Below are 25,025 nucleotides of genomic sequence, written 5' to 3'. Positions count from 1 at the left end.
GGGGGGGGGGGTGGAGACATGCAGGATATTGTCCCAGGTTGGACCCAAACTCTGGACCTCTGCATCAAAACACAAACCTCTCAGTACATGTGCACAAGAATGCACAAGAATTGCCTTTCTACCAATGGTTCTTTGCAGTAAAGCTTTGTAAAAGGAATGCTTTCTCCTTCATTGTGTTTCTTTCTTTTTCTCTAGGACTGGGTGGTTTCCTGCGAAGAGTTAGCTTTTTAAGAAGCTGTGGTCCCCCCACAGCCGTACTGTGTCAGCAACATCGCCGCTTCTTTTGGAGGAAGTGGAAAAGTTGTCACAGTGTAGTTCGCCCAGCTACTGTTAGACCAGCTTATGCAGTACCCAAGGTACAGTCCCTCATGTGTTTCTAGCCTTTCTCAGGCAAGTCAGCTCCCCCTACTGAACATCTTTTTATATTGTAGCTCTGTCTCTAAATAATTCATCTGATTTTATATGAAGCCTTGGGACAACAATATGACCCACCCTTTGTATCCTGTCTCTCCTCCCTGCCTTTAGCACATTGTGCGGCCTGACTATGTAGGGGACCAGCTGACCCCAGAATGGCCAGACTACATAGAGATCAAAGACCAAGAGCAGATCCAAGGCCTTGGCAGAGCATGTCAGCTAGCCAGACATGTACTGCTGCTGGCTGGACGCAGTCTGAAGGTAACCACCTAATCAGTACAAGTAGGGCTGGGCTGGACAAGATATTGTCTTCGATTTTTGATATCGTAATATGTCATAAGTGTTTTCTTTTCCGGGTTTAAACGACTGCATCACAGTAAAGTGATGTCATTTTCAGAACTGACTAGACTGACTGACTCTAGCTCTTCTAATTTTTGCCTTTTCCCACTTAGTCATTATGTCCACATTATTGCTGATTATTTATCACAAATTTTATTGTGTGAATATTTTACAAAAGCACCAACCCAACAATATCATTGCAATATCAATATTAAGGTATTTGGTAAAAAATGTAGTGATATTTTCTTCATATCGCCCAGACCTATTGATTATATTTATATGTTATTAAAAACAACTTCACACTTATTAATGTGACTTCCAGGTAGGTATGACCACAGAGGAAATAGACTTTATCGTGCACCAGGAGACCATCAAGCACAACGCATACCCCTCCCCTCTCAGGTACGGGGGCTTCCCCAAGTCAGTGTGTACATCTGTGAACAACGTGGTCTGCCATGGCATACCTGACAGGTAAATGGGCCGAACATTCACTCATTATTAAGATGGGGGGGGGGGTCCTGAATCTTTTTATGCCACGGGCTACATGGAGAAAAAAGTCCTGAACCACGAGCCTCTTAATTTGAGAGACTATCATGACTACTGAGTTTTAAGCACTTTGTGCTATACACAACTGCAATGAAAGCATGAAAGCCTTTATTTAGATTTTTTTTACACTGTACTGTTGTTAAAATCTTTAATATAATAGTATGTATGTAATTTTCTATTTACATTTGTTTACTTCCAAAATGACATATGAGCAACTACGACATGGCCACTAAGGAAATCTTTTTTTATCTAAAAAGTAAAACATACTAACCACATTCATATGAATTTTGGCAACTTAAATCTTTAACAGTTGGATATTTTTTATTGAAAGTTTGAATGATAAACCAGGTTGACAAGTTTAAAAATTAGTTGTTATCCAAAACGGCCCTATCATTTTGGATAAACAGAATTCGTTATGGGACAATATGTCTTCTTAGATAAATCTAATAAACACAAAATATAGCTATACTGCATACTCTGTGTTAGAAAGAGCAGGCACTATGGTGACTCCCAGTATTAGTTGTTTTAATGTAAAAGTTTAGGGTTAGGTAACAGTTGTACATTATTGAAAATGTGTAGTATTGGATTTGTAGGCAGTAATCAGTTTTTGCCAGTTGCCAAAATGGGATAATTTACTTAAAATAGTTTTCCTGCAGCCGGCAGCTTCAGGACGGAGATATCATCAACGTTGATGTCACTGTGAGTTGATGCCAATGACAAGACAGACACACAAACAGCCTCCAAGTCACTACTGCAAACGCTAACCAGTCAGAACAGCGCTGCTCCTAGCACTGACGTCTGCCTATCTGTGATAGGTGTATTTGGATCGTTACCATGGTGACACCTCAGAGACCTTCTTGATCGGCCAGGTGGATGAGGTTGGGCAGCGATTGGTGGAAGCAGCCAGGCGCTGCCGAGATGAGGCCATCGCTGCCTGCAAGCCGGGCGCCCCGCTATGTGTAATAGGAAACACTATCAGGTACACACACACACACACACACACACACACACACACACACACACAGTATGCACACAATGTATATTCATTAGAACACATGCGTACTATATAATCACCTTCACTGTTTCTAAAATGCCAACTGATATCTTTGTTCCTCTGGCAGTGAAGTTGCTCACGCCAGTGGCTTCCAAGTGTGTCCCTATTTCATTGGACATGGGATAGGTTCCTACTTCCACTGCCATCCTGAGATCTGGCATCACGGTAAGTTTGCGTCTGTGGTCAGCCGAGACTTCTACAGGAGCACCGGGCCTTGTGTACACGGGTGTTTGTGTACAAGCATACAGGCAAAACTCAAAAAAGTTCCTATAGTTTAGTCATTTAACTTAAAAGGTGAAACTAATATATCAAATGGACTCATTACATGCAACGCGAGATATTTCAAGCCTTTATTTGTTAGAATTTTGATAATTATGGCTTACATTTTACGAAAACACCATATTAAAAATCTCAGAGAATTTGAATATTACATGAAATCTAAATTTTTTTAAATACAGTAATTTCGGCCCTCTGGTTAGTTAGTGGTTAAGAGCCCTATGTTGGTTATATTTGTTTCTTATTTTAAACAGCATCCACAAGCCCTTTTTCCTGATTTTGTTAATTCATTTACAACTTATTTCACAGATAAATAACTTTAGTTTACCAAAAACACCAGCTTTTATGTTGTTTGAAATAAAAAGTAGAAAGAAAACCATGCCCATGGTGCCAAAAGGTCTTTTTTATTTACTAAAGAGAATCCTGTTTTACTCTTTATTTTCAGCCAATGACAACCCATCGACCATGGACGAAGGGATGTCTTTCACAATAGGTAAGTTATCTTTTTCCACTTTGTGTGTGCACTATAAGCTTCTCTGTGTGTGAGCTTGGGGCTGATATTGTCTGTTCATTTGTAGAGCCCATACTGATGGAGGGGTCTGCAGAGTTTAGAATCCTGAAGGACAAGTGGACCGCAGTGTCTGCCGACGATAAAAGGTATCGATATGGAATTTGTTAGCAAAACAATTTTTCACAACTTAATTGTTTCCCAGCATCTTAAGAGCACTTCAAAACCACAAGTAGTTGTTTCTACATTACTGTTTGTGTGTGAGTTTTACCCAAATGAGATACAAAATTGATGTTTCAATGCTCTAGATGTGCCGTTAGGCCCATTTTAAAACCTAAGAGTGAGCCGGGCTAACTGTTCTCCCCTGTCTCCAGTATTAATGCTAAAATAAGATAAACGCCTCTAAGCTCCATACTTCCACACAGTAAAAGTATACAGTATAAGCAAAAGCTAGTAAGTATAGTTCCCCAAATGTTGAACTATTCCTTTAAAATCGTACATGTATATATTGTGGTTTCTTAATTTGACATTCGTGCAGGTCGGCTCAGTTTGAACACACGGTGGTCATCACATCTGACGGAGTGGATGTTCTCACCAAACTGCCAGAAGAGAGCTCTCTGTGCCCTGAAGGAAATCTAGCTGCCGACCCCCACATCAACCGTTAGAAGTCTCTTTTCCTCAAAAAGGATCCAAACTTCCTGAGACACCAAGACATTGTTACAAGGACTTGAATGGTGATTCACAGAGACAGTGTGTAATTTCTACCTGTTAAGTGAAATGGAAATACATTTTTTTATTTTGCTTATAAATATTAACTAGGGGTTACACATACATTTGTCTAGTGTGTATTCAGTTTGACTGAGGGGCTTTATCACCCTTGATTGAAACATACAGAAAAAGTGGCTACTGGTACACCTAAATACTTTAATAATTAAGTAGAGATTGATAAATGCCATGAGTGTTTCTATTGTCATTATAAGAGAGCCAAATATTCTCCCAATCCCAGTCTGTTCGCCCCCTAACCCATCAGCAGCTGACTATTTCAGCCAGGTTTTTTGAAGGAACACCCAGATTTAGAAATACTTTTTTCTTTAAAATACTGCTTTCTCCACACTGCAAGATGTGAAAATGTGTTATAGAATATCAAACCATAAACTATCATTTAGTTCAGGGTTTTTTTGTTTCGAGAAAACAATCACATTTGAGACTTTTTTTGTCTAAATATTGTCTGAATCATCCATACATTATATATTTAAAGAACTCTAGAGTACAATTGTGTTTATGTCATTAAACCACAAAATTCCCAGAAACAATACAAAGGACATGACTCAGTGTCCTCAGTCGTAGCTATAGCCCGGGACACATGTTTTACCAGGTGTGCCACCCAGGCACCTTAGTCTGTTGTGCACCCTTTGTAGGTCACATATCCCCAGTAGGGGTCAGCACACACTCATTAATTGTTGGAGCATGTAGGAAGCGGTCTTCACTCATCCTCCCTCATGTCACTCCTGAATGGCAGCGAACAACACACCACATCAGACTCAAATCTGTATGTGGCCCATAATAATAAGGGGAAAACACTCTAGATTCATCTAAACCTGGTGTTACTGTAATAATGAATCTGTTAAATGTCTACCCGAGGGCCAATAAGATGAGGGTTATTCATAGTATCACCAGATGTAACAGATTGATTATGCTCCTTTCCAGTTTCTGTGCTAAATAATAAAATCTGGGCAAAAATGCTGCATTGGGGTTGTAAATTCCACGAACACAGCATCCCTTTGTTCTAGTTTTCCCAAATCCTCTCTACTGTCCATATCTTTTGTCTACAGCTGGGTTTGATAAAGAAAAGTGATTAAATACCTCACAAGGCTCATTCTGTCTCTACCTCACCGCCTCCCCCTAACCTATGGTGCTATGTTTAGGTAACACTCTTGCACGTTATCTGTCTCACCAAAGAGTTCCATATACAGGTTTGTTAACTGTATAGAAGGTAGATTACAGCGTGCAGTATGAGAGGGATTAAAGCGTCTCCTACAACCTCGTCAAGTCCTCAAGAAGTTCATCTGTCCACAGCGCTTTGTGGAGAAATGCAAATTTGATGCGTCTGTAACTGAGGACGGAGAATTTGGATTGGGTGTGTTTTCACTTCCTGCCAATGTACTCTGAATGTGTGTATGTGTGTATGTGTGTGTGTGTGTGCGCTCATGCCCTTGCCAGTTTGTGGTTAGGGCAGGAAGTATTAGACACATAAAGGTGGGTCAGCTAATCAGAAGTCTAGTCGTGTCCAGCCAGGAAATGATTCACAAGCTCTTATTTTATTTGAAGACATATAATGATAATGTTAAGCTTAATTAAATGAAGCTTTTACTAAAATTGAGGGACAAAATAAGAATTCAAAACTTTAAAGAAGGACCTAATAAAACTAAGTGCACAATCTTTATGGTATTTCGGGCTATTTGTTAAAACAAGTAGTACTTTTAATCTGAGGGCAAGGTGTGGCGTGTGTGTGTGTGTGTCTGAAGGAGTGTGAGCTTCCTGTGAATCAGGACAGGAGTCATGTAAACAACTCTTAATTGACTCCCACCAGCATATGATTCCTTCAATTTGAATCATATCAAAATCTGAAAAGCTAGGAGAGGTTTGTCAGCAGGAAGGAGAGAAAGTGGTGGCAAAGAGCAGAGGGGGAGTCGAGGTGGGTAAGAGGGGGAGTTTTAGGGAGGAGCAGGGAGTGGTGGGGTGAGGTGTTGGATTGTGGTTTTGGATTCTCTTCTGCATGTCGGGACTCATTCCTGCGCTCTCCTCCTGCTCTGCACATCTCCTGTGAATCACCGTCTGTTCTTCGGCATTCCATCTTCAAATAACACCTCTATTATTTCAAAAACATGTCACATGCTTATATTGCTTGTGAGTGAAACCTTGTGGATTATCATGACCTCTGCAAAGGGAGGTTATGTTTTGTTTGTGTTTGTTAGCTAGGTATCTTACAATCTGTTCCAGTGAGATTTGGTGAGAAGTTACTCTATGAGCCATAGGAAATCTTCCATCATGGGACCTTTATGATTTTTTTTCCACCATTAAAGGTTTTTTTGACATAATTGCAAAACTACTTTTTAAGTCTAACATATTAATATAATCTTGCGTACATTTGGATATAGTATACATTTTATATAGTGTACTGTGTTCTTATGATTAGTTGCCAAAATTCATCTGCGTGTAGCATTTGACATAAGTTCCCATAGTGAACACCAAATAAATTTTAAGCCTGTGACTTGATTTCAAAGGTTTATTATGAAAAACTTCACAGGTGAAACTGTCTTGCTCTTAAAGACTAATTAGTATGGCTGAGTTAACTCAGTTAGGCGCCCCTATACAGAGGTTTACTCCTTGACGCAGCGGCCCTTTGCTGCATCTCAGCCCCCCCCTACCCCCTTCATGTCTTCAGCTGTCCTGTGGAAATAGAGGGCTAAAATGCCCCAAAAATTACGATGTGGGTACTAGTAGCTCAGTCTGTAGGGAGTTGGGTCGGGAACCGGAGGGTTGCCGGGTCAAGTCCACGTACGGACCAAAGTATGGTGGTGGACCAGTAGCTGGAGAAGGACCAGTTCACCTCCTGGGTTACAGGTGCTCTTGACAAGGGACTGAACCCCCAACTGTTTGGGTCCCCTTCCATGGACAGCCCTCCCCCCCTCACTCTGACATCTCTCTATTAGTGCATGGATAGGTACTGAGCATGTGTGTACAACAGAGTGTACATTGTAATTTCCCGTTGGGGGACTAATAAAAGATACATTATTATTATTAAAGGGCAAAGTGGCACAGATATAAAAACTAATGAAGAATCTTGTTTCAGAGTTGAAGTCCTGCATCAAACTTAATGTTTTTTTGAACAAATGTTATCAGATCAGCTGTTTATTCAGTCTGCAGCTCCTTCAAGTGTTGTTATGCATACAGTTTTCTGGTTTGTTATTGTTGAAATTTGTACAGCCTTGATAGACGTGTTATTACACATATTACAGATATATCTCCTTACAATAAATACAGTGTTTTTCTTGCAGTCATGGTGGTCGCTGCTCATCAATCTACAAAACACTGGACGTTTTGTCTTCATATCAACACACACGTTTCTGCACCACTGAGGCTGAAGATGTAGTCACATGTGATGTTCATATCTGCCATACTTATTGCTTTTGACATATGTTAGGACACTGCTGTGTGTGTGTGTGTGTGTTTACATATGTCTACAGTGCTTGGTTATACTACTGGATGAGCAGATTCATGTGTTGTGTTTCTCCCACGTTGTCACATTCCAGGTGTGCATACCTACATCACTGTATGTGTGTGTGAGACTGTGATATATCACACTCACCTGGGATCTCACTGAGAAACGCCACAGGAATTCTCGGTTTCCTTGGAGACCTGTAAAAGTGTGGCTTACTTTTCAGACGTGTGGAGGCAGATCTCTCTGACACACATGCACAGATGGCATGTACTGCATTTGACTGAGTAACCCTCTCTGTATGGGCTCAGTCAAAGCACCTGAAATCCAAGCACAAACAGCTGAGTTTGACAGTTTCTTTTAATCACGGGACTGTAGAAAAGGCTAAATGAAGGAAACAACAGAAAAAGTTATTTAAAAATGACCACACTTGGGGCCTCCTGTAGATACAGAGAGTGTGTGCGCCACATGTACACATAGTCCTCCGCAGCAGCCTTGGTTTGGATCTCATGTCTCTTCAGCTACTCTGATAAAGGAAAAAAACTGAAAAATATCTTTAAAACACCTGAGCATCAAGCAATGTATTCATGCCTTTATTTTATATCTTTGTTTTTAGTTTCATTGCCTTCATATGTTGTACTCATTTTCCTTTATTTTGCACCTTTAAATTGGGAGTTTGGTGTCAAATTAGGCCAAATTATATGTGAGAATGCATTTGTGTGTGTGTGTGTGTGTGTTTGTGTGTGTGACAGTTATGAACTCGAGTCACCAGACTGGCGCAGGCAGGGTTCCCTCTTGATTGACACTTACTAGACGGAAACCTTTCTCTTTTGACCTTTTGACCCTTACACTGCAAGGCTTTCTGTGTGTTTTTAACACAGTGGAAATATGTTTGGAGGCGTGATGTGATGCTCCCAGACCTCAGCTCGTATCCACACATCCCCGTGTGTTGCCTTGATTCCTGGGCGTGTCTCTTTGTTCCTTTGACCCCCTGTCTGTGTCCAACAACAAAAGAAGATAAAAAATAGTAGTAAAAATAGAGTGTGTGTGTGTGTGTGTGTGTGTGTGTGTGTGTGTCTGTGTATGTGTGTGTGTGTGTGTAGACATGGAATGCATCGCCTGAGGGAGTTCTAAAAGGTCTCTGATAAATGGTTACTGTGTGCCCTACCCTGCACAATGCGCTCTCTTTACAGTGTTTGGACCAGAGGAAAACCGGTTCTGCAGCAACACCCTTTAAGCTGTGTGTGTGTGTGTGTGTGTGCTTGTGTGTGTGTGTGTGTGTGTGTGTGTGTGTGTGTGTGTGTCTGTATGCATTGGCCTCACTGGGAGATGTGCAGACATTTGCATAGGATCAGTTAGAAGAAATGTTTTATTTATTTCTTCCTCAGGAAAAAAAAAAAATGTTTTTTTTTATCTATTTCAGAAATGTTTCAGCAAAAAAAAAAAGACAGGCAGAGCCCAATAGTATTAATATCAATGTCACCGATAGACAATTCAATCATATCATATTTGTGATACTATTTGCATTAGAGTGTCCTGTCTAGAGGAGTGGACAGAGAAGTAGATGAGTGACAGACATTACATTAAACTTTCCAGCTTTGAGTACAGTATGCTCCTTCCAACGCAACAAAGACATTGTCAACGATAGCAACTGACTGTGTGTGTGTGTGTGTGTGTCTGTGCCTGTGTATGTGTGTGTGTGTTTGTGTGTGTATGTGTGTAGTATGTGCAGTACAGTGCAGTGGACACAAACAGAGGAAAGGAAGTTTAAAACAATCCTCAAAAGTTTGAATGTCCTTGCCATCCCCAAAAGTGCCATTAAAACTTAGTGTAGGGAGACATGTAGCATGATTTATTAGAATTGAAATGCTATGTATAAATGCTAATATCAGCACGCTAAGATGTTTACAATGAAAAAGCCAACTTTAAAAAAAAAAAATATTTATTTATTTATCTCAAACAATCAACAATGTTGACCCAACCAATCAGAAATTAACAAAATAAAAAATCACTTCTGAGACTATTTGGCTCTCTCTGAGAGAGGAAGACCTTCCTCTCTGTGGAGGAAGGTCTGGCAACGCAATACTAACAGTCCATCAACGGAGATTTTCCATTCTGGATAAGGTGGTAGACACAACAATAAAAATGTGTAAGACAATAAAGTTAATAAAAAAGACAGCAAACAAGCATTTCATTCTTGTATTATTTGCGATCAGGATGTTTCAGCATCTTGTTTCATTTTGCAGCTGCTACACAGTTGACGTGTGGGCGCCACACAGTAGTCATAGTTTTTAGCTTTTATTGTTTGCCACTGAGCAATTTGGACTTCACTGTCTCTCTGAAAAGAGTGGGGACAACAATATTTACAACCATAACCATATTTTCCCAGCTAGTCCAGGGATGGTGCTCTCAACTTTTGTGGTATTGCCTGGTCAACATGGCCTTTTAAAAGAAAATGGGTCATCACATATATGTTAGAGTTTCACAGTTGTCAGAGCTACTGAAGTTGTGAGTTGAAATGTGACTTCCAACTTTAAGGGAATCAGACACACAATCTTACCAGTGGAAGACTGATAAGATGTTTTATCAGCTGAGACATCTGCCACCAACATGACTCTGTCAGGGGGACTTTTCTCACTCTTCACCTCCCTCGGGATAGCTGGCAGCTTTTTGTAACACACCTGGACCAACCAACACTGGACCCCTCCCACAGCTACTGTCGTCTCACATTACACCCTCTGGCAAGGGCTGACACACACACACACACACACACACACACATTCGCAGAGGAGGGTACATGTACAAAGGGGAGTTGCATCCCGAGGGTGTGCAGCACTGCTGGACAAGAGAATACATAATTCCTCCTTATTTACTGTAATCAATACACTCATCAAGAAGGGTAAAGGATCTGTTCCAGCCTGCACTGTGTGTGTCTCTTTATGTTAGAACCATGAGTATACTAAGAAATAGGATCAATACTGTGAAACAGAGACACCTCACAGGGGACTGTAAATAAGACGTTTGTCCCCACAATGTCACTTGCTTGCTAACTAATAGCTTTGCTTTCTTTCTGTTTTGCAGGACATTATACACACTACGTCCTCACCACATTAATGTTTATGTTAGCAACATGCTCGCTCTAATTAAGGACAGCTCATCTGAAATTAGCATTGAAAATGGGTTTTTTTGTAGACTTCCACGTGAAGTTAAGAATGCATTAAAATGCATTAGACTAGGAAATCTCTTTGTTTTTGTCTACAGAAATGTAGAAGAACCAGTACAGTGCCCATTGTAAATGTGCCTGTTAGGAACGGGACAATTCCTTTGCCTGTGGTATTGCTGCTTGTAGAATTGTCCCAAACCAAATTGTACCCTAAAATAACTCCCAGAAGGACCCCAAACCACTTCATATGGAACTCCACTGTCAAGCCTACCACTGACACAGAGTAGGCTACTTCCAAATCAGAGGAAGACATTGTACTACTATGTTTACCTGACAGAGAACGTGGCAGATTCAGAATTTAATCCCAAAAAATCACAACAACAACAAAGGTGGAATAATCAGACAGTTGCCACATGGACTCATGGCAGCGGGTTCCCCGTTATGAGAGCTAATCAGCAAATATTAATCAGCATGAATCAACTACTGAAAACAATATAAGTAGCATACAGAGACAAGGTAACCGGACTGTGTGTGTGTGTGTGTGTGTGTGTGTGTGTGCAGAGAGAGACAAAAACATGTTAGCGTTGTCTTTATCGTCAACAACAGGCCCATTGCACATTGATATCACTGCAGTTTAATGAATTGAACACTTAAGCAGAAGTGGTTTTCCATACAGGTTTTTTAACGTATAAAAAGTATTCATTTGATTTGCTGGGGTACTTTGCAGACGGTAATGTTATTAGGGTTATAAGTTACACTTCATTAACTCCTTTGCGTTGAAAGGAGCCAGTTAAGATGGTTTGGGCATCTGGTAAAGATGCCTCCTGGGGGCCTCCCTAGGGAGGTGGTCCAGGCACCTCCAGCTGGGAGGAGGCCTCGGGGAAGACCCAGGACTCGGTGGAGGGATTATATTTCCAACTTGGCCTGGGAACGCCTCGGGATACCCCAGTCAATGTTAATATGGCTCGGGAAAGGGAAGTTTGGGGTCCCCTACTGGAGCTGCTTCCCCCGCGACCCAATACCAGATAAGTGGATGAAGATTGATGGATGGATGGATGAACTTAATTAACAGGACCCAGGGTGATTCTGATGAAAACTGCGTTCACTGCTATCTGAGATAGTCTGCACTGCACAGCGCTGTGGAGGGTCGAAACGCCAAGATGAGGTGATGTTCTGCCTCTGTTTAGAAGGGGTGAACGTACAGTTCCCAGCAGCATAATATGATATAGTGTCGGCTTTTGTTTGACCTTTATTGTGAGCAAATCGATTTTTATTTAGTTTCCTCTTGGCAAAGTCATAGACATGGAAAAGCCAGCGTTACGTAGCGACTATTTCAAGACAAACGCTTTCATCCCGCTTTACAAGATAGAAACTTTTTTTTCTCCAGCTGTTAAGAATGTAAGGATGGGTCTTGTTTTATTTCGTTTAGAGAGTAAGATGACAAGATGGATACCACCCCCATGTCCCTAGTGAAATATTCTGCTACAGCCAGCAGCCCGTAAGATTAGCTTAGCATACAAACTGAAAACAGGAGGAAACAGCTAGCCCGGCTTTATCCAAAGGTTAAAAAAACTGCCTACCAGCACCTCTTAAGGTTTTGTTGATCCATGAATTATGGATTATATAGTCTAATTATATAACTTCAGAGGTTTTTGGCCAGGCTAGCCAATTCTCCGTTTCCAATTGTTATGCTAAGCTAAGCTAACTGCCTGTTGAAGGTTGAAGTGTTTTTTTGAGGGATCCTTCACCATGTATACTCAAACCAGACCGGCCTGCTGATACTTGAGGAGAGCTGCGTCAACAATCAGTAATCTTCTGTCTGTCCTGTACTTTTCTTTAAGCTGTTCTAGCAAATGTTTTATCAATTTCTTGGATCTGAATCAGCCATGAAGTCATTCTGAGATGATCTGCTGTGAACATATTGACAGGCTAAGTGCTCAGGGAAAGTACATTAACATGTTGCAGTTGTGAAAGATTTCAGGTTTGGAGTTCAATGGGATTGTGAAACTGAGTGTGCATGTACGTGTGTGTGTGTGTGTGTGTGTGTGTGTGTGTGTGTTTTTCTGTATCCCAAGGCTACGTGTTTCTAGTACAGTGTCATAAAGACACACACACCCGTACCACTCAGCACATTGCGCCACACCTTAAGGTGAGTGTGTGTTTGTTACTCGGGGCTGCAGCTTTAAGAACAAATACAGGGATGTGGCCTGGGCGAGTCCGGGCGCTGAATCTTAGACACGTGTGTGTGTGTGTCAGAGAACATTGCTTTGACTGTCATTCCTCTCCTTTAGCACCCAAGGCGAGGTTTGTGCTCCTCTCCTCTCGTAACACTGAACACGCTGTACACAGAGCACACACACACACAACTTCATTCTTATTTCTGTGTAGAGGTGATTCCTGCATACTTTAGCCAAGATTGAGTCAAATCTGTCAAATTATGAAGCCAATAAAATAAGAAGTGGCTAGTAAATATGTATGTAACTAATGATTACTTACAGCTATGTGCCATTCAGCTCCTGACTCAGAGTTGATCAGCAATGATTCATTAAGAAAGTGACCAGGAAGCAAATTCAGACATATGTATCTCAGCAATCATCATATTTAGCCTACTATAGACTTATTCAGAGTTGAGAATAATTACTTACTTTTTGTTCATTCACAGTTAGTTCCTGATCTGTTTATTGCTATCTATGCAGGATTGTGTGTGCCTAAAATCACAACTGCATGTCAACAGATGGATGCTCACAGTAGCTGCAGTGGCCTTTCAGTCTGTTTATGTGCTGACAAGATGTGTGACCCTTATTTCCCAGAAGAAGAAAAGGGGGGATAATGATGTTGTCAAGGTGCGGCGTGTGTGGCGTTGAAGTTAGACGCTTGAATAATTTACAGCAACGAAATAAAGCATGTTCTTTGGCTGTCACTTAACACAGCGGTAGCTGTCCAACAGAGGAGGTGTCATGTGTCTGTTAACTGAATGAGGGGTCCTTCTGTTGCCACTGTGTCAATAGGTTACCACACACACACACACACACACACACACACACACACACACACACACACACACTTTGGGCATGTACGTTTATTGTGAAAGAAATTTACAAGCCAAGGGCAAGCTAACACACCTTACCTCCCTCACTCACCCACAATGCTGTTCTTATCAGGGATATGGCGGATTCCTGTTTCTTACCTTCTGCAGACAGAACCATAAATCACTAGTGAAAGTCCAGCTGGCTGCTGCTCTCACCTGGAACTGGAACAGTCTGAACTGGACAGTAAAAACAACCCAGTCAGATGGTCAAATCCACTACTTTCAAGAGGGAGATTTTATTAGGATCTTTGCCAAACTTGTGACTGACCAGAATAGTTCTGATTCAATTAGCCTGTCCATATCAAATACAGTATTGTGTACTGAGATTACAGAGCTGATCCTCTATGCAGATCATGAAGACTTAATAACAGACCTGCATAGGAACCACATTCTTCCCTTTGCCCTTTTCCCTTTCTGCATTCCCCTCTTCCACCATTATTTGTGCCTTTTATACTGTAAGTGGGCAGTTCCTTTCTCCCTCTCCCTTTCTGTTTGCCCTCTTTCTCAATGTGCACACAAAGCCAGCGTTGTCTGCTTAAGTGCTGTGTTGCAGGGACAGGCTTTGGGTCTCATGGAATGCCTTGAAAACCATGTAGAGAAGGAGTGTGTTAATGTGCTGGTTTTGTGCTCTGTGACTCATCTAACAAGTCCTTCCAGGACATGTGTTGATAGTATATGCAATGAAAGGATTGCATTTCTAAAATCGGACTAATTTCTAGCTTTGGATTTCTGAGCTGTGGCTTCTAGAAGCCCAGCATGCTACTGGGACTGTGTTGCAAACACACTGCTGCATGAACTCTAGTTCTTGACTGAGTCCTGTGCCAGCATGATTCTCCCTCTTCTCCCTCCCAGCCTATTGTCTCTGCTTCTACTGAGATGTCAGTAAACACAATTTACTGTGAGAGCGTGGAGCAAGTGTGCAGATTGCACTCACATGTTACTGGGTATTTTGCCAATATTTTCCCTCTTGTGGGACTTCAGCATGCAGTATGTTAAACTAACGCCTTAGACATCTACCTTCAGAAGCTGCCAGTGTAGCTGAAGCACTGTTATATTTCTGCAAATGTGTTTTGACAAAGCCCCAGGCCTCATTGAGCAGCTTTTATTACAGTATTGATCTGCTGCAAACTAACAAAGCATTTATATTTCCCCTCTAAAATGGGCTTGACAATATAAGTTAGATATCAAAGCAACTGTGCGTGTGCATGTGTGTGTGTTTGTGTGTGTATCTGTGTGTGTGTGTGTGTGTGTGTGTGTGCGTGTGTGTGTGTGTGTGCGTGTGTGTGTGTGTGTGCGTGTGTGTGTATGTGTGTGTGTGTGTATGCCAGGAGAAGCCAGTGGGAGGGGCAGCTGTAAAGTGTACAACATCCAACTCCCCCCCCCCCCCCCCCAGCAGTTAGTCAGTCAGTCGCACTCTGCACCTCCTTCAGTAAGGACTCACCTTTCACCAGTTCAGGTGCAGCTGTGTATGCGATTGGAAGTCATGGCGGGCAGGATCACCTGTGGACTGGGGATGGTCGTGTTTCTCCTGGGATGTGGGCTGCTGTCGGCGTTCAACCTGGACACCGACAATGTCCTGCGGAAGAACGGAGACCCAGGCAGTTTGTTCGGCTTCTCTCTCGCCATGCACTGGCAGCTTGCTCCGGTGGACAGGAAAATGTAAGAACAACTTATTTTTTCCATTTTTTAAAGGGGGCACATGTTTGGAGGCAGTTAATGTTACTTTTGCAACGTCCTCGCCCTTGTTATATAGGTCTATATGATTAAAATAACTCCCCGGACCATGTCATTAAAATGTCACAGCAGTGTAGAGCAGACGCCTGTAGTCTTGGAGTGTTACAGCTGTTACAGGAAGAAGAAGAACAAAAATCCACTACATTTAATAAGTTACTGCAGAAATGCCACGAGGGCTGAGTGTCAACGTTAATGATTTGAGCTCAGGTAACTTTAGAGTATGTCGCAGGTGACGTTAGATTCAAAGCTTAGACAAAGCTTTAGATTTCAACAAGCCATTTCCTTCAGCTTCTCAGCAGAATGTAGGCTACTGTACCCTGCATACACCTGTCGGAGGTGTACCCATAAGCCCCTTGGCCATCTTTGTTGAGTCTACATGGGAGTTTTTATTGGCCCCAGAGCAGATTTTTGTGCTTGGCCACGTTTCTTTCTCTCTCTCTCTCTCTCTATCTCTCTCTCTCTCTCTCTCTCTCTCTCAATTTCATTTTTTATTTCATGTTGCAAAAAAGGACAGAAGTACAAATCCTTCTGTGTTACCAAAGCATAAGAACATACAGAAACATGCATATAAACAACAATAATGAGTAAATACATATATGATATATCTGATATATTAATACATGTAAACAGGATACTTAAGATATATATGTAGATACTAAACTAATTATGTGCATGTCCCTCAAAGGGTACTTTGAAACAATATTAAAAGAATAGAAAAATGAAAATTATAACATATATGAAAAGGTATTTTGCCTTGTATTGTGGCAGGAGAAGACATAAAGTTACTCTCTCTCTCTCTCTCTCTCTCTCTCTCTCTCTGTTTTTTTGTTGACTTCCTCCCAAAGTGGTTGAAGATAAGAGCGAGATCTCATTGGCTCATTGTTGGCATGTGTCTGCATAAAGACTAACCTGATTATTAACTGACCTGAGATCAGTGCTGTCCAACTCTTTAACCCTTGTCTTGTCCTCCTGTCAAAATTGAAAATCAACACTTTGTTGAAGCTTTTTAGTCAATGTTTGTAACTTTTTCTTACGTTTTTTTTCCTCCCTTTTTTTCAATGTCTATCACTCTTTTTGATTTTTCCAACACTACGTAACACTTAACTTTAGTTTTACAGTTATTTTTGGAATGTATGATCAATAAACCTCACTTACAGGAAACTATACATAATGTTTGAGTTAGAAAAGCAGAAATTAGGAATTATTGAGACTAAAATTAAAGGAATGGATGTTGATGGATAATCACAGACTGGAATATGTCAACTTTTACTCAATACTATTTCAACAACACTTCAGTTTGTTTTCAAATGATTTGTACTTGCAAAGAGCGTTGTGTGGAATCAGTCATGTTATTTTGGGGAATTAAAAAGAACATTGCTATAGGAAAACGGGGTAACATGAGGACAACATGAGGACAACATGAGGGTTAATCCGTGTTCCTCTATTTATGATTGAAGGACTTTACATTGTTTTGCTGGTCTATAATCAGTGGTGGAGGAAGTATTCAGATTATGTATTCATATATACTCAAATAAAAGTTCTGCTTTGAAAATGTATCATAACCTAGTAACCATCAAAATATACTTCAACTATCAAAAGTAAAAGTACTCAATGCAGAAAAAAATAATGATATCATTGAATTATTAATACTGATGCATGGATGTGAAAGCAGCGTTTAAAAACTCGTTGGTTGGGGTTCTTTAAACTTATTAATACACACATGCACGCACGCAAACACACACACACACACACACACACACACACACACACACTCACACACTGTTTAATGAAAGACACATGGTGATCAGCACAAGACCAAAGTCACTGCAGCGTCCCTCTCTTCAGGTTGGAAAGTACAATTATACTACACATAGTGGAATAGTTTTTGGACCAAGTCTTTTGCGATATAATCTTGTCACTAATCAGCAATGGTTCAGTCCAAAGTCATCATAACGACAAATGAGCTGTTTGAGATGTTTGTTTAACTGTTTTTTTGTACTGCCTGTGGATGTGGATATGTGTGTGGATGCGTGTGTCGGTTTGGTGTGTTTTAATGGCGCTGATGCATGCTGTGGCTTAGCACTGAGGCGTTGCCTTGTTGTCAGTCACTTGGAAGAGTGTCAGAAATCTGCTTGATACATTCCTAACCTGAGGCTATAGATGGATAGATGGATAGATGGATAGATGGATAGATGGATAGATAGATAGATAGATAGATAGATAGATAGATAGATAGATGGATTTTATGTGCTGACGGTGATTTGAGCTCACTAAAGTATACATTGCAACAACATGTGTGCTGAGATAAGTGTTGGCGTGTGTGTGCTTGTGTCCCCCCCATATGTGTCTCCCCCCATGTGTGTCTCCTCACTGCTGGGTGTGCACACTGAGTCATAATCCTTTACCAGACGTGCATGCCAACTTGAATTCTGACTTATATATTCCAGTTTATTTCATGCCCCAGAGGGATGAGTGCTACATGTACCTGCAGGAGACTGCAGGAGATGGTGGGAATCGTGTATGTGCATGTGTGCATGTGTGCATGTGTGCGTGTGTGCGTGTGTGCGTGTGCGTGTGCGTGCGTGTGTGTGCGTGTGTGCGTGTGTGTGCGTGTGTGCGTGTGTGCGTGCGTGTGTGCGTGTGTGTGTGTGTGTGTGTGTGTGTGTGTGTGTGTGTGTGTGTGTGTGTGTTGCATTCCATGGTTGTGGAAAGTGCAAAATGCATGAGCAAGGAGTTGGAGGGAGGAGAAGACCGTATGAGAGGTTAGGGAAGTTTAAGAGTTTGGATCGAGTCTGAGAAGTGTGTGTGTGTGTGTGTGTGTGTGTGTGTGTTTCTGAGAAAAAAGCTGACTCTGGGGAAATGTAGAGGTAGCAAGAAGAGTGAAGGATAAAGGGACACGCTGTGGGAAAGAGGACAGCCAGACAATCCGGCTTGGTAAATAGTCATGTCAACATCTCTCTGTGTCTAGATCAAATAATTGGTAAGAGGGAGACTGTAGAATTACCAGTGTAATCAACTTTGTGTGTACAAGTGAGAGTCTCTGATTTAGTCCTTCCCCACATACCTTTTCCCTCGGGTTAGTTGAGGGTATCCAACATCAAAGAGAGAGAGAAAAGAAAGAGGGGATGGTTGAAAGAATGCCGAGAATATGGATCAGTTTTCCATCTGGGCACCAAACATCAGCTGTTAATCAGACTCAGCGGGCTCGATCCCGGCCTGACGGATGGAGAGAGAAGTTGGGTAACACAAGACGTAAACCTCTGGATCTGCAACTTGTTTGGAGGTCTACATGATTGGGTGCCGCTGGCTGTCGCTAAGCAACGGGCTGTGCCCTCGCCGGCAGCCAGTGTGCGGCTTGTGAAAAACACCAACACACATCTCTCAATGGGATGTCTCTGTAATGGTCACTCTGTCTGTGTGTCTGAGTGCCACTGACACACACACACACACACACACACACACACACACACACACACACACACACACACACACACACACACACACACACACACACACACACACACGTCTTTGTCCTTCCTGTGTGTTGGGGCTCCCTCTAGTCCGTGACGCAACATGTGAGCCCTTCACTCATTAATAGCAAAACATACTAACAGTGTGTAGCAATACAGATAATATGTGTGTACTAAGATTAGTCTCCACTTTAGATTATTAAAAAAGGCTTTTTATAATTTGCATCATTTGTAAGCAACTACTTATAAGCTTTATAAGTAATTATTATATTTTATATTACTGGTCCATTCAAGCCAAACTGCCAAATTACTGAATGAGTATCACAATGGGATTATGCAGAAGAAGGAACTACAGTATCCATTAATGCAGCAGAGACCCCAGACCTAGTGACACCATTTCCCAGAGTTCAATGTGTCTTGGCAGAGCTCTTTCCGTCTATTCTCCTGACTTCCTGTGTCTCAGAGGACAGTGGGAGTGAAGACGTGTCCACCTGCGATTCACTGTTAGTCAGTCATCTTTAAAGTGATAAATCAGACTCATCTTTGATAGACAAGCACATGCCCGAAAATATGCTTTTCTGGTTGCTACGGTAGCGCACATAGGTGATGGAGAGTTGATGTCTGTGTCGAGTGTCCTTCCCTTCCCTAGTAGTTAAAAAAAAAGAAGCAGGATTGGACACTTACTGGATGGTAACGGCTCAAATTCTAGTGCTCAGGTTGGTGAAACAAAGCCAAACCAATCCAGTGGTTGACGTTGCATCAACAGTGTGAGTTTGTTTCTGTTGTGATGACATTTTCTTGAAGAGATATTTCTTCATACTTTCTCAATATTTCCTCTAAAACACATTTAAATCCATGTCATGACGACATCATATTGAACTGTGGACAACTTTGTAAAGAGATTTAACAAGCCATAGTTTTCTATGTCTTAAAAATAGATTTATTGTCCTTTGCTAATCCCCATCACGCCCTCTGAAGTCAATATTCCCGATGATTTACGCCGTTGCGCTTTCTATTTTGGACGTCTTCTCCCACATGCAGTTAGTGTTGACGAGGGGTCGCTGCCAACAGGCTGATCTCATTAGGCCTCAGCTCTTCACTCCGACTGGATGTCTCTGTAGATGGTTCCCTCCCACATGGTGTGTGTGTCTGAGGACGCTTTGTGTTTGCAGCTAAAAATGGCTTTGCTTAATCTCGTCTGGTGAAGACAGTGTGCTGCGCAACGGTAACTCCGGACAGACAAAGCAAGCCAGAGAGCTTCTGGAAGAGATGGGGAAAACCCCATTAAACTGCAGTTGCAGTAGCTCATTCCGTAGTGTGTTGGTTTGGGAACTGGAGGGTTGCTGGTTCAAGTCCCTGCACGGACCAGCGTATGGAGGTTGGATCGGTAGAGAGATGCCACTTCACCTCCTGGGCACTGCCAGGGCATTGTACCCCCCCAACTGCTCAGGGTGCTTGTCCAGCACCGACAGCACCCTCACTCTAACAGCTCTGTACATGTCTGATCCGGAGCATATGTGTGTGTGTGTGTGTGTGTGTGTATTTCAGGCCTGTGTGTACTGATTACTAACAAAACATAGTGTAAATTGTAATTTCCCTAATTTATTTTTCATACTATATAAGCTTATGATAATAGCTTAGAACATTTGTTTTCATATTCGCCATACAAATACATTTATATAATTAATATGAATCCATCCTAACATCATGTTTATGTTCATGTAACTGTTTACTGGTGTTTGTTCGGATATTTAGCCCCTTTGAAGTAAAAACATTGTCAGAGCGAGAAGCATCAGTCCAAAGGAAGACATCCATGACTTGTTTGATTCACTCTGGAGGAAACCCCGGGAACTGGAGGATGCCCACCATCAAGACTTGGGTGTGGCATTTGTCCTTGGTCCACAATGGCAGCATCTGTGTGTGTGTGTGTGTGTGTGTGTGTGTTTGTGTGTGTGTGTGTGTGTGTGTGTGTGTGTGGCTACTGTGTGACGCAGTAGACTGGAATGTGTGATAATATAATGTGCAAGTGGAAGAAAATGTCGGAATGCTCCCCTCTCTGATGGAGCTGCATGTGGTTTAACACATTGATTTGTGCTGGCTCTTGCAGGCTGCTGGTCGGGGCCCCGAGAGCCAAAGCCCTGAATCGCCAGAAATCTAAAGTGACAGGAGGACTGTACAACTGTGACGTGACCACCACCTCAGCTGGTTGCCTCAGAGTTACCTTTGACAACCACGGTGAGATATCTGCAGGCATCTGTGCAGTTTTAAGAGATTCATACACACTTCCCCCCCAATATTTAACCTACAATATGATCTTTTGGTGTCTATTCCTGTCCCTGTGTCTGTGTAGAGGATACAGAGAAAGAGAGCAAAGAGAACCAGTGGATGGGAGTGACGGTCAACAGTCAGGGGCCAGGAGGAAGGATTGTGGTAAGCCTGAGTGTCTTTTTATCTGACAACAACATTGAAATTTAACAACTTCAGGATGATATTAAAAACTCTGGGGAAACTGTAACAGACGTGCCTCTCTGTTCTCTGTGTTTACCAAGGGCGTCAAATGCCATGCTGGATTACAGGGCCATGTAAAACAACAATTAAAATCGTCCAATAATAGTACAGTCATAATATTTGTGTCAGGTAATATTCATTGAAGCTCTGAATCAAGCACAGACAACATTTTAAACATGCATTTAATATTAAGATTTAGGACTTTGATTAATCTGAGAATCTTTGTTTGATTAATCACTTCATTGTCCAAAAAATGAAATTACATTTCACCAGAGCCCAAGGTGACATCTTCGAATTGCTTTTTTTGTCCAACCAACAGTTTAAAACTCAATTTTTTCCATTTACAAGTATATACAACAGCATAGATGCCTCATAAAACTGGTTTAAACAATGGAGATCTACTAAAAGTTTCAGCCCTGCAGAATGTATACTTACCATGTCGAATCTACAAGTGATTGGCTTTTCTGGGTTTGAAGCTAGTCACAGTAAGGTGAAAATCAACTGGAATTGGAGTTTAAGTGGCTAGTCACTGCGGCATCTAAACCCACAAACCTTAAAATTCAATGTAAGCCTTTTCCTGTTTTTTTTCAGTACTTTTAACAACCTTCCTAAGCTTTTAACACAGTTAGCACAACATCTGTCTGTGTAGCCTATACAATTAACACATTTCTTGTTGCTTTGACACAAAATGCATACAGTTAACACAAATTTAAAAAAGCTTGAACTCCTTTTACACACAAGCTCAACCAAGACCAAAACAATGGTCCAATTTGCAAATGCTTTCACACCTTATGTCAGAACAGACACCATCATGTTCTAAACCTATCTTAGGCTAAAGTCACAGCTGTTCATTTTGTAAATTGAAACACATATACTGTAAATCCCCTTGCATTTTATTCCATTGTTAAATGAGAGAAACAGATGTTTGAAGTTATGCAAATAGCTCAATCACAGCTGATTCCCATCTAGGAAACACACTTAGGGGTTGAGTTTCTTTCAGTAACATGACCGTCTGTTTTTGCAGTTTTCTTTATGTTACAGTAAGTGAGTTTTGTTCTTTGACAGCAAGGATTACAGTAACCAAAGTCACAAACCTGGCCACAGCTGATTCGGATATGTTACAGTAGTACATACAGTAACAAGAGGAGCAATTTGTGTGGAAAAGGAACAATACGTAAAGATTAACACAAAGAAAGTAGGTGAAATTCCTGCATGAGGGAGAGGAAGACGAGTACCAGGACAATTCTGTCTCTGTTAACCTTTTTTTTCATAAACGGTAAATTCTATAAACCTACTCTTTTTTATTGAATTTTTGCAGCAAAAGGAATCAAATGCATGCAATTACTAAACCCAACAAAACAAAAATGTACAAGGGTTGTTTTTTTTTGCTTTTATGATGTTACCTGTAGCACTTTGAGATTTGTTTAAATTTAAAGTGCATTACAAATAAAATGTATTATTATTATTATTAGCTTCAAGAGAAACTGCAGTGTAAAACTCAATCTATGGTCAATACAATACACTATTATCTATTGTATAAGGGCAGACCTGACACCTGAAATAATGCAGTTTCTGTAATTCTACCTGATATTAGTGTTTTTATGACATTTTTCTATGACTGAATAAATGCTCCTGTTGGGAGAGAATATATGTTAGTGTTTTGGAAGAATTATGGGATTTTGATTGTTTTGGTAGACATAGTGTATTGTGTTAGTGTAGTGTTGTAATCAACATCCCATCAACTCAACTGTGGGTTTCTGTTTCCTCGGTAGACCTGTGCCCATCGCTACCAGCTGCGGAGCAACATGGGCAGAGCCCTCGAGTCCCGCGATATTGTCGGCCGCTGCGTCGTGATGAGTCAGTCCTTTACTATCGATACCCCAACGGAAGAGGGAGAGAGCTATCATTTCTGCAAAGGCAGGAACAAAGGCCACGAGATGTTCGGCTCCTGCCAGCAGGGCCTCTCTGCCACATTCGACAAGGACTACCACTACCTCATCTTTGGGGCTCCTGGAGCGTACAACTGGAAAGGTAGTTGTGTGTGTGTGTGTGTGTGTGTGTGTGTAGGGTGTCCACTTTTCATTACAAAGGAATTTGCCAGTGATGTATTTGTGTTAAGGGTTTTGCATAGTTTTATTCCGAGCCAGATCTCCCTGCTGCCTTAACCCATCTGCTCCTTTTCTCTCGTATCCTCCAGGTGTGGTACGCCTGGAACAAAACAACGAAACCTTCCTAGAAATTAACGACTATTACGACGGCCCTTTTGAGGTGGGAGATGAGGGCGAAAAGAACCCCTTACTGGTCCCCGTTCCTTCCACCAGCTATCTGGGTAAGCTATCTTAATCCTCTCATTACCAATGTTACACCATCACTTCAGTTGCTCCATTGTCGTAGGCTGAGTCATTTTCAGCGGCCCGGGTTCGAATCCGACTTGCGACCCTTTGCTGCCCGATTTATCTGATTTTTTTTACATTTATCTGATAAAAAAAGCCCCCAAGGAAGTGCAGTACCTCCGCTATGTAAGCAAGCATTTTTTTGTCTCTGTCCCCAAGGCTTCTCGCTGGACTCGGGGACGAGTCTGACCAAGAAGGGCCAGCTGACGGTGGTGGCGGGAGCTCCCCGAGCAAATCACAGTGGAGCGGTGGTGCTGCTGAAGAAAGGCGAGCAGACAAGCAAAATCATGGTAGATGAGTACATCCTGCAAGGGGAGGGGCTGGCCTCATCTTTCGGCTACGATCTGACTGTGCTGGACCTCAACGGGGACGGGTAAGTAACCTGTAACTCCTGCTTTCATCAGGGCCATTGCTATAACTGCATTCTCACGGACCAGCACTGTGGTTGTTTGTTAGCTGGCAGGACATAGTGGTGGGAGCACCGCAGTACTTTGAGAAGGACGGGGAAATCGGAGGAGCTGTCTACGTCTTCGTCAACAATGAGGGAAAGTGGAACAAAGTCAGACCCACCAGAATAGACGGACCTCAGGACTCCATGTTTGGCCTGGCTGTGGAAAACCTGGGAGACGTCAATCAGGACGGTTTCCAGGGTGAGGCTGAAATGTGTTTGCCTGTTCGTAGATGGTCAGCTGATCATTCTTGTGTCCTTTGTTGAATGAAAAAATGTACCTGTATAAACACACCATTGTTGTTCTTGTGTTAGATTTTGCAGTTGGAGCTCCTTATGCGGATGACGGTGCAGGGAAAGTTTACATGTACCACGGAGCAGCCACGGGTCTCAGCTCGACAAAAGCGGCACAGGTATGTAAGAAGCCGGCGATATAGCTAATTGAATTTTTACACATACCAAATGTGTAATGTTACCGTCTAAGAAAGTTAAATCCAAATAAACGTATTGTTCCAGACCGACACCAATACAAATATTTGGTTATTTAAAAATCAGATATTCAGATAAATCGGCCGAAATATATTTTTAAAAAAAATCCAGAAACATGTAACAAAACATGAAACGATTTCCCTATCTTTAGTTATTCAGTTCTCACTAAAATAAAATAAAAACACTTTGTTTTACGGTCACAACAGAACAGAAAAACATCAAAATATATTTTCAGATAAATAAGTTTTGATAAATAAAATGTATAAAAATACAAAAATAATCCGCATTGCCACAGAGGCGTTGTAGAGCGTCCTCTGGTGGACAGACCATGCAACGCCATCACTAACAGGGACGTTGTAAAGCGTCCTCTGGTGGA

General features: G+C 41.7%; 2 protein-coding genes across 3 annotated transcripts in view; both read left to right on the top strand.

Annotated features, from left to right (window-relative positions):
- metap1d (methionyl aminopeptidase type 1D (mitochondrial)) overlaps nucleotides 1-4,228 on the top strand; it is a 5,311-nt gene extending 1,083 nt beyond the window's left edge. The window contains exons 2-10 of the mRNA XM_034888740.1: nucleotides 196-356; nucleotides 526-675; nucleotides 1,076-1,224; nucleotides 1,956-1,998; nucleotides 2,115-2,278; nucleotides 2,421-2,518; nucleotides 3,075-3,122; nucleotides 3,208-3,286; nucleotides 3,676-4,228. Of these exons, the coding sequence (XP_034744631.1) occupies nucleotides 196-356; nucleotides 526-675; nucleotides 1,076-1,224; nucleotides 1,956-1,998; nucleotides 2,115-2,278; nucleotides 2,421-2,518; nucleotides 3,075-3,122; nucleotides 3,208-3,286; nucleotides 3,676-3,802 (1,019 nt within the window). The 3' untranslated portion in view covers nucleotides 3,803-4,228. The remainder of the gene's footprint in view (nucleotides 1-195; nucleotides 357-525; nucleotides 676-1,075; nucleotides 1,225-1,955; nucleotides 1,999-2,114; nucleotides 2,279-2,420; nucleotides 2,519-3,074; nucleotides 3,123-3,207; nucleotides 3,287-3,675) is intronic.
- A 10,766-nt stretch (nucleotides 4,229-14,994) lies between these two features.
- LOC117953715 (integrin alpha-6-like) overlaps nucleotides 14,995-25,025 on the top strand; it is a 21,369-nt gene continuing 11,338 nt past the window's right edge. For both annotated transcript variants that reach the window (XM_034886970.1, XM_034886971.1), the window contains exons 1-8: nucleotides 14,995-15,266; nucleotides 20,919-21,046; nucleotides 21,162-21,241; nucleotides 23,092-23,350; nucleotides 23,517-23,648; nucleotides 23,872-24,085; nucleotides 24,169-24,362; nucleotides 24,476-24,573. In XM_034886970.1, coding sequence (XP_034742861.1) covers nucleotides 15,076-15,266; nucleotides 20,919-21,046; nucleotides 21,162-21,241; nucleotides 23,092-23,350; nucleotides 23,517-23,648; nucleotides 23,872-24,085; nucleotides 24,169-24,362; nucleotides 24,476-24,573 — 1,296 coding nt within the window. In that variant the 5' untranslated portion in view covers nucleotides 14,995-15,075. The remainder of the gene's footprint in view (nucleotides 15,267-20,918; nucleotides 21,047-21,161; nucleotides 21,242-23,091; nucleotides 23,351-23,516; nucleotides 23,649-23,871; nucleotides 24,086-24,168; nucleotides 24,363-24,475; nucleotides 24,574-25,025) is intronic.

This window comes from Etheostoma cragini, chromosome 12 (genome assembly GCF_013103735.1).
Source record: "Etheostoma cragini isolate CJK2018 chromosome 12, CSU_Ecrag_1.0, whole genome shotgun sequence".
NCBI lineage: Eukaryota > Metazoa > Chordata > Actinopteri > Perciformes > Percidae > Etheostoma > Etheostoma cragini.
The sequence above is the reverse complement of the archived record's forward strand: the minus strand, read 5'-3'. Positions and strand labels throughout refer to the sequence as shown.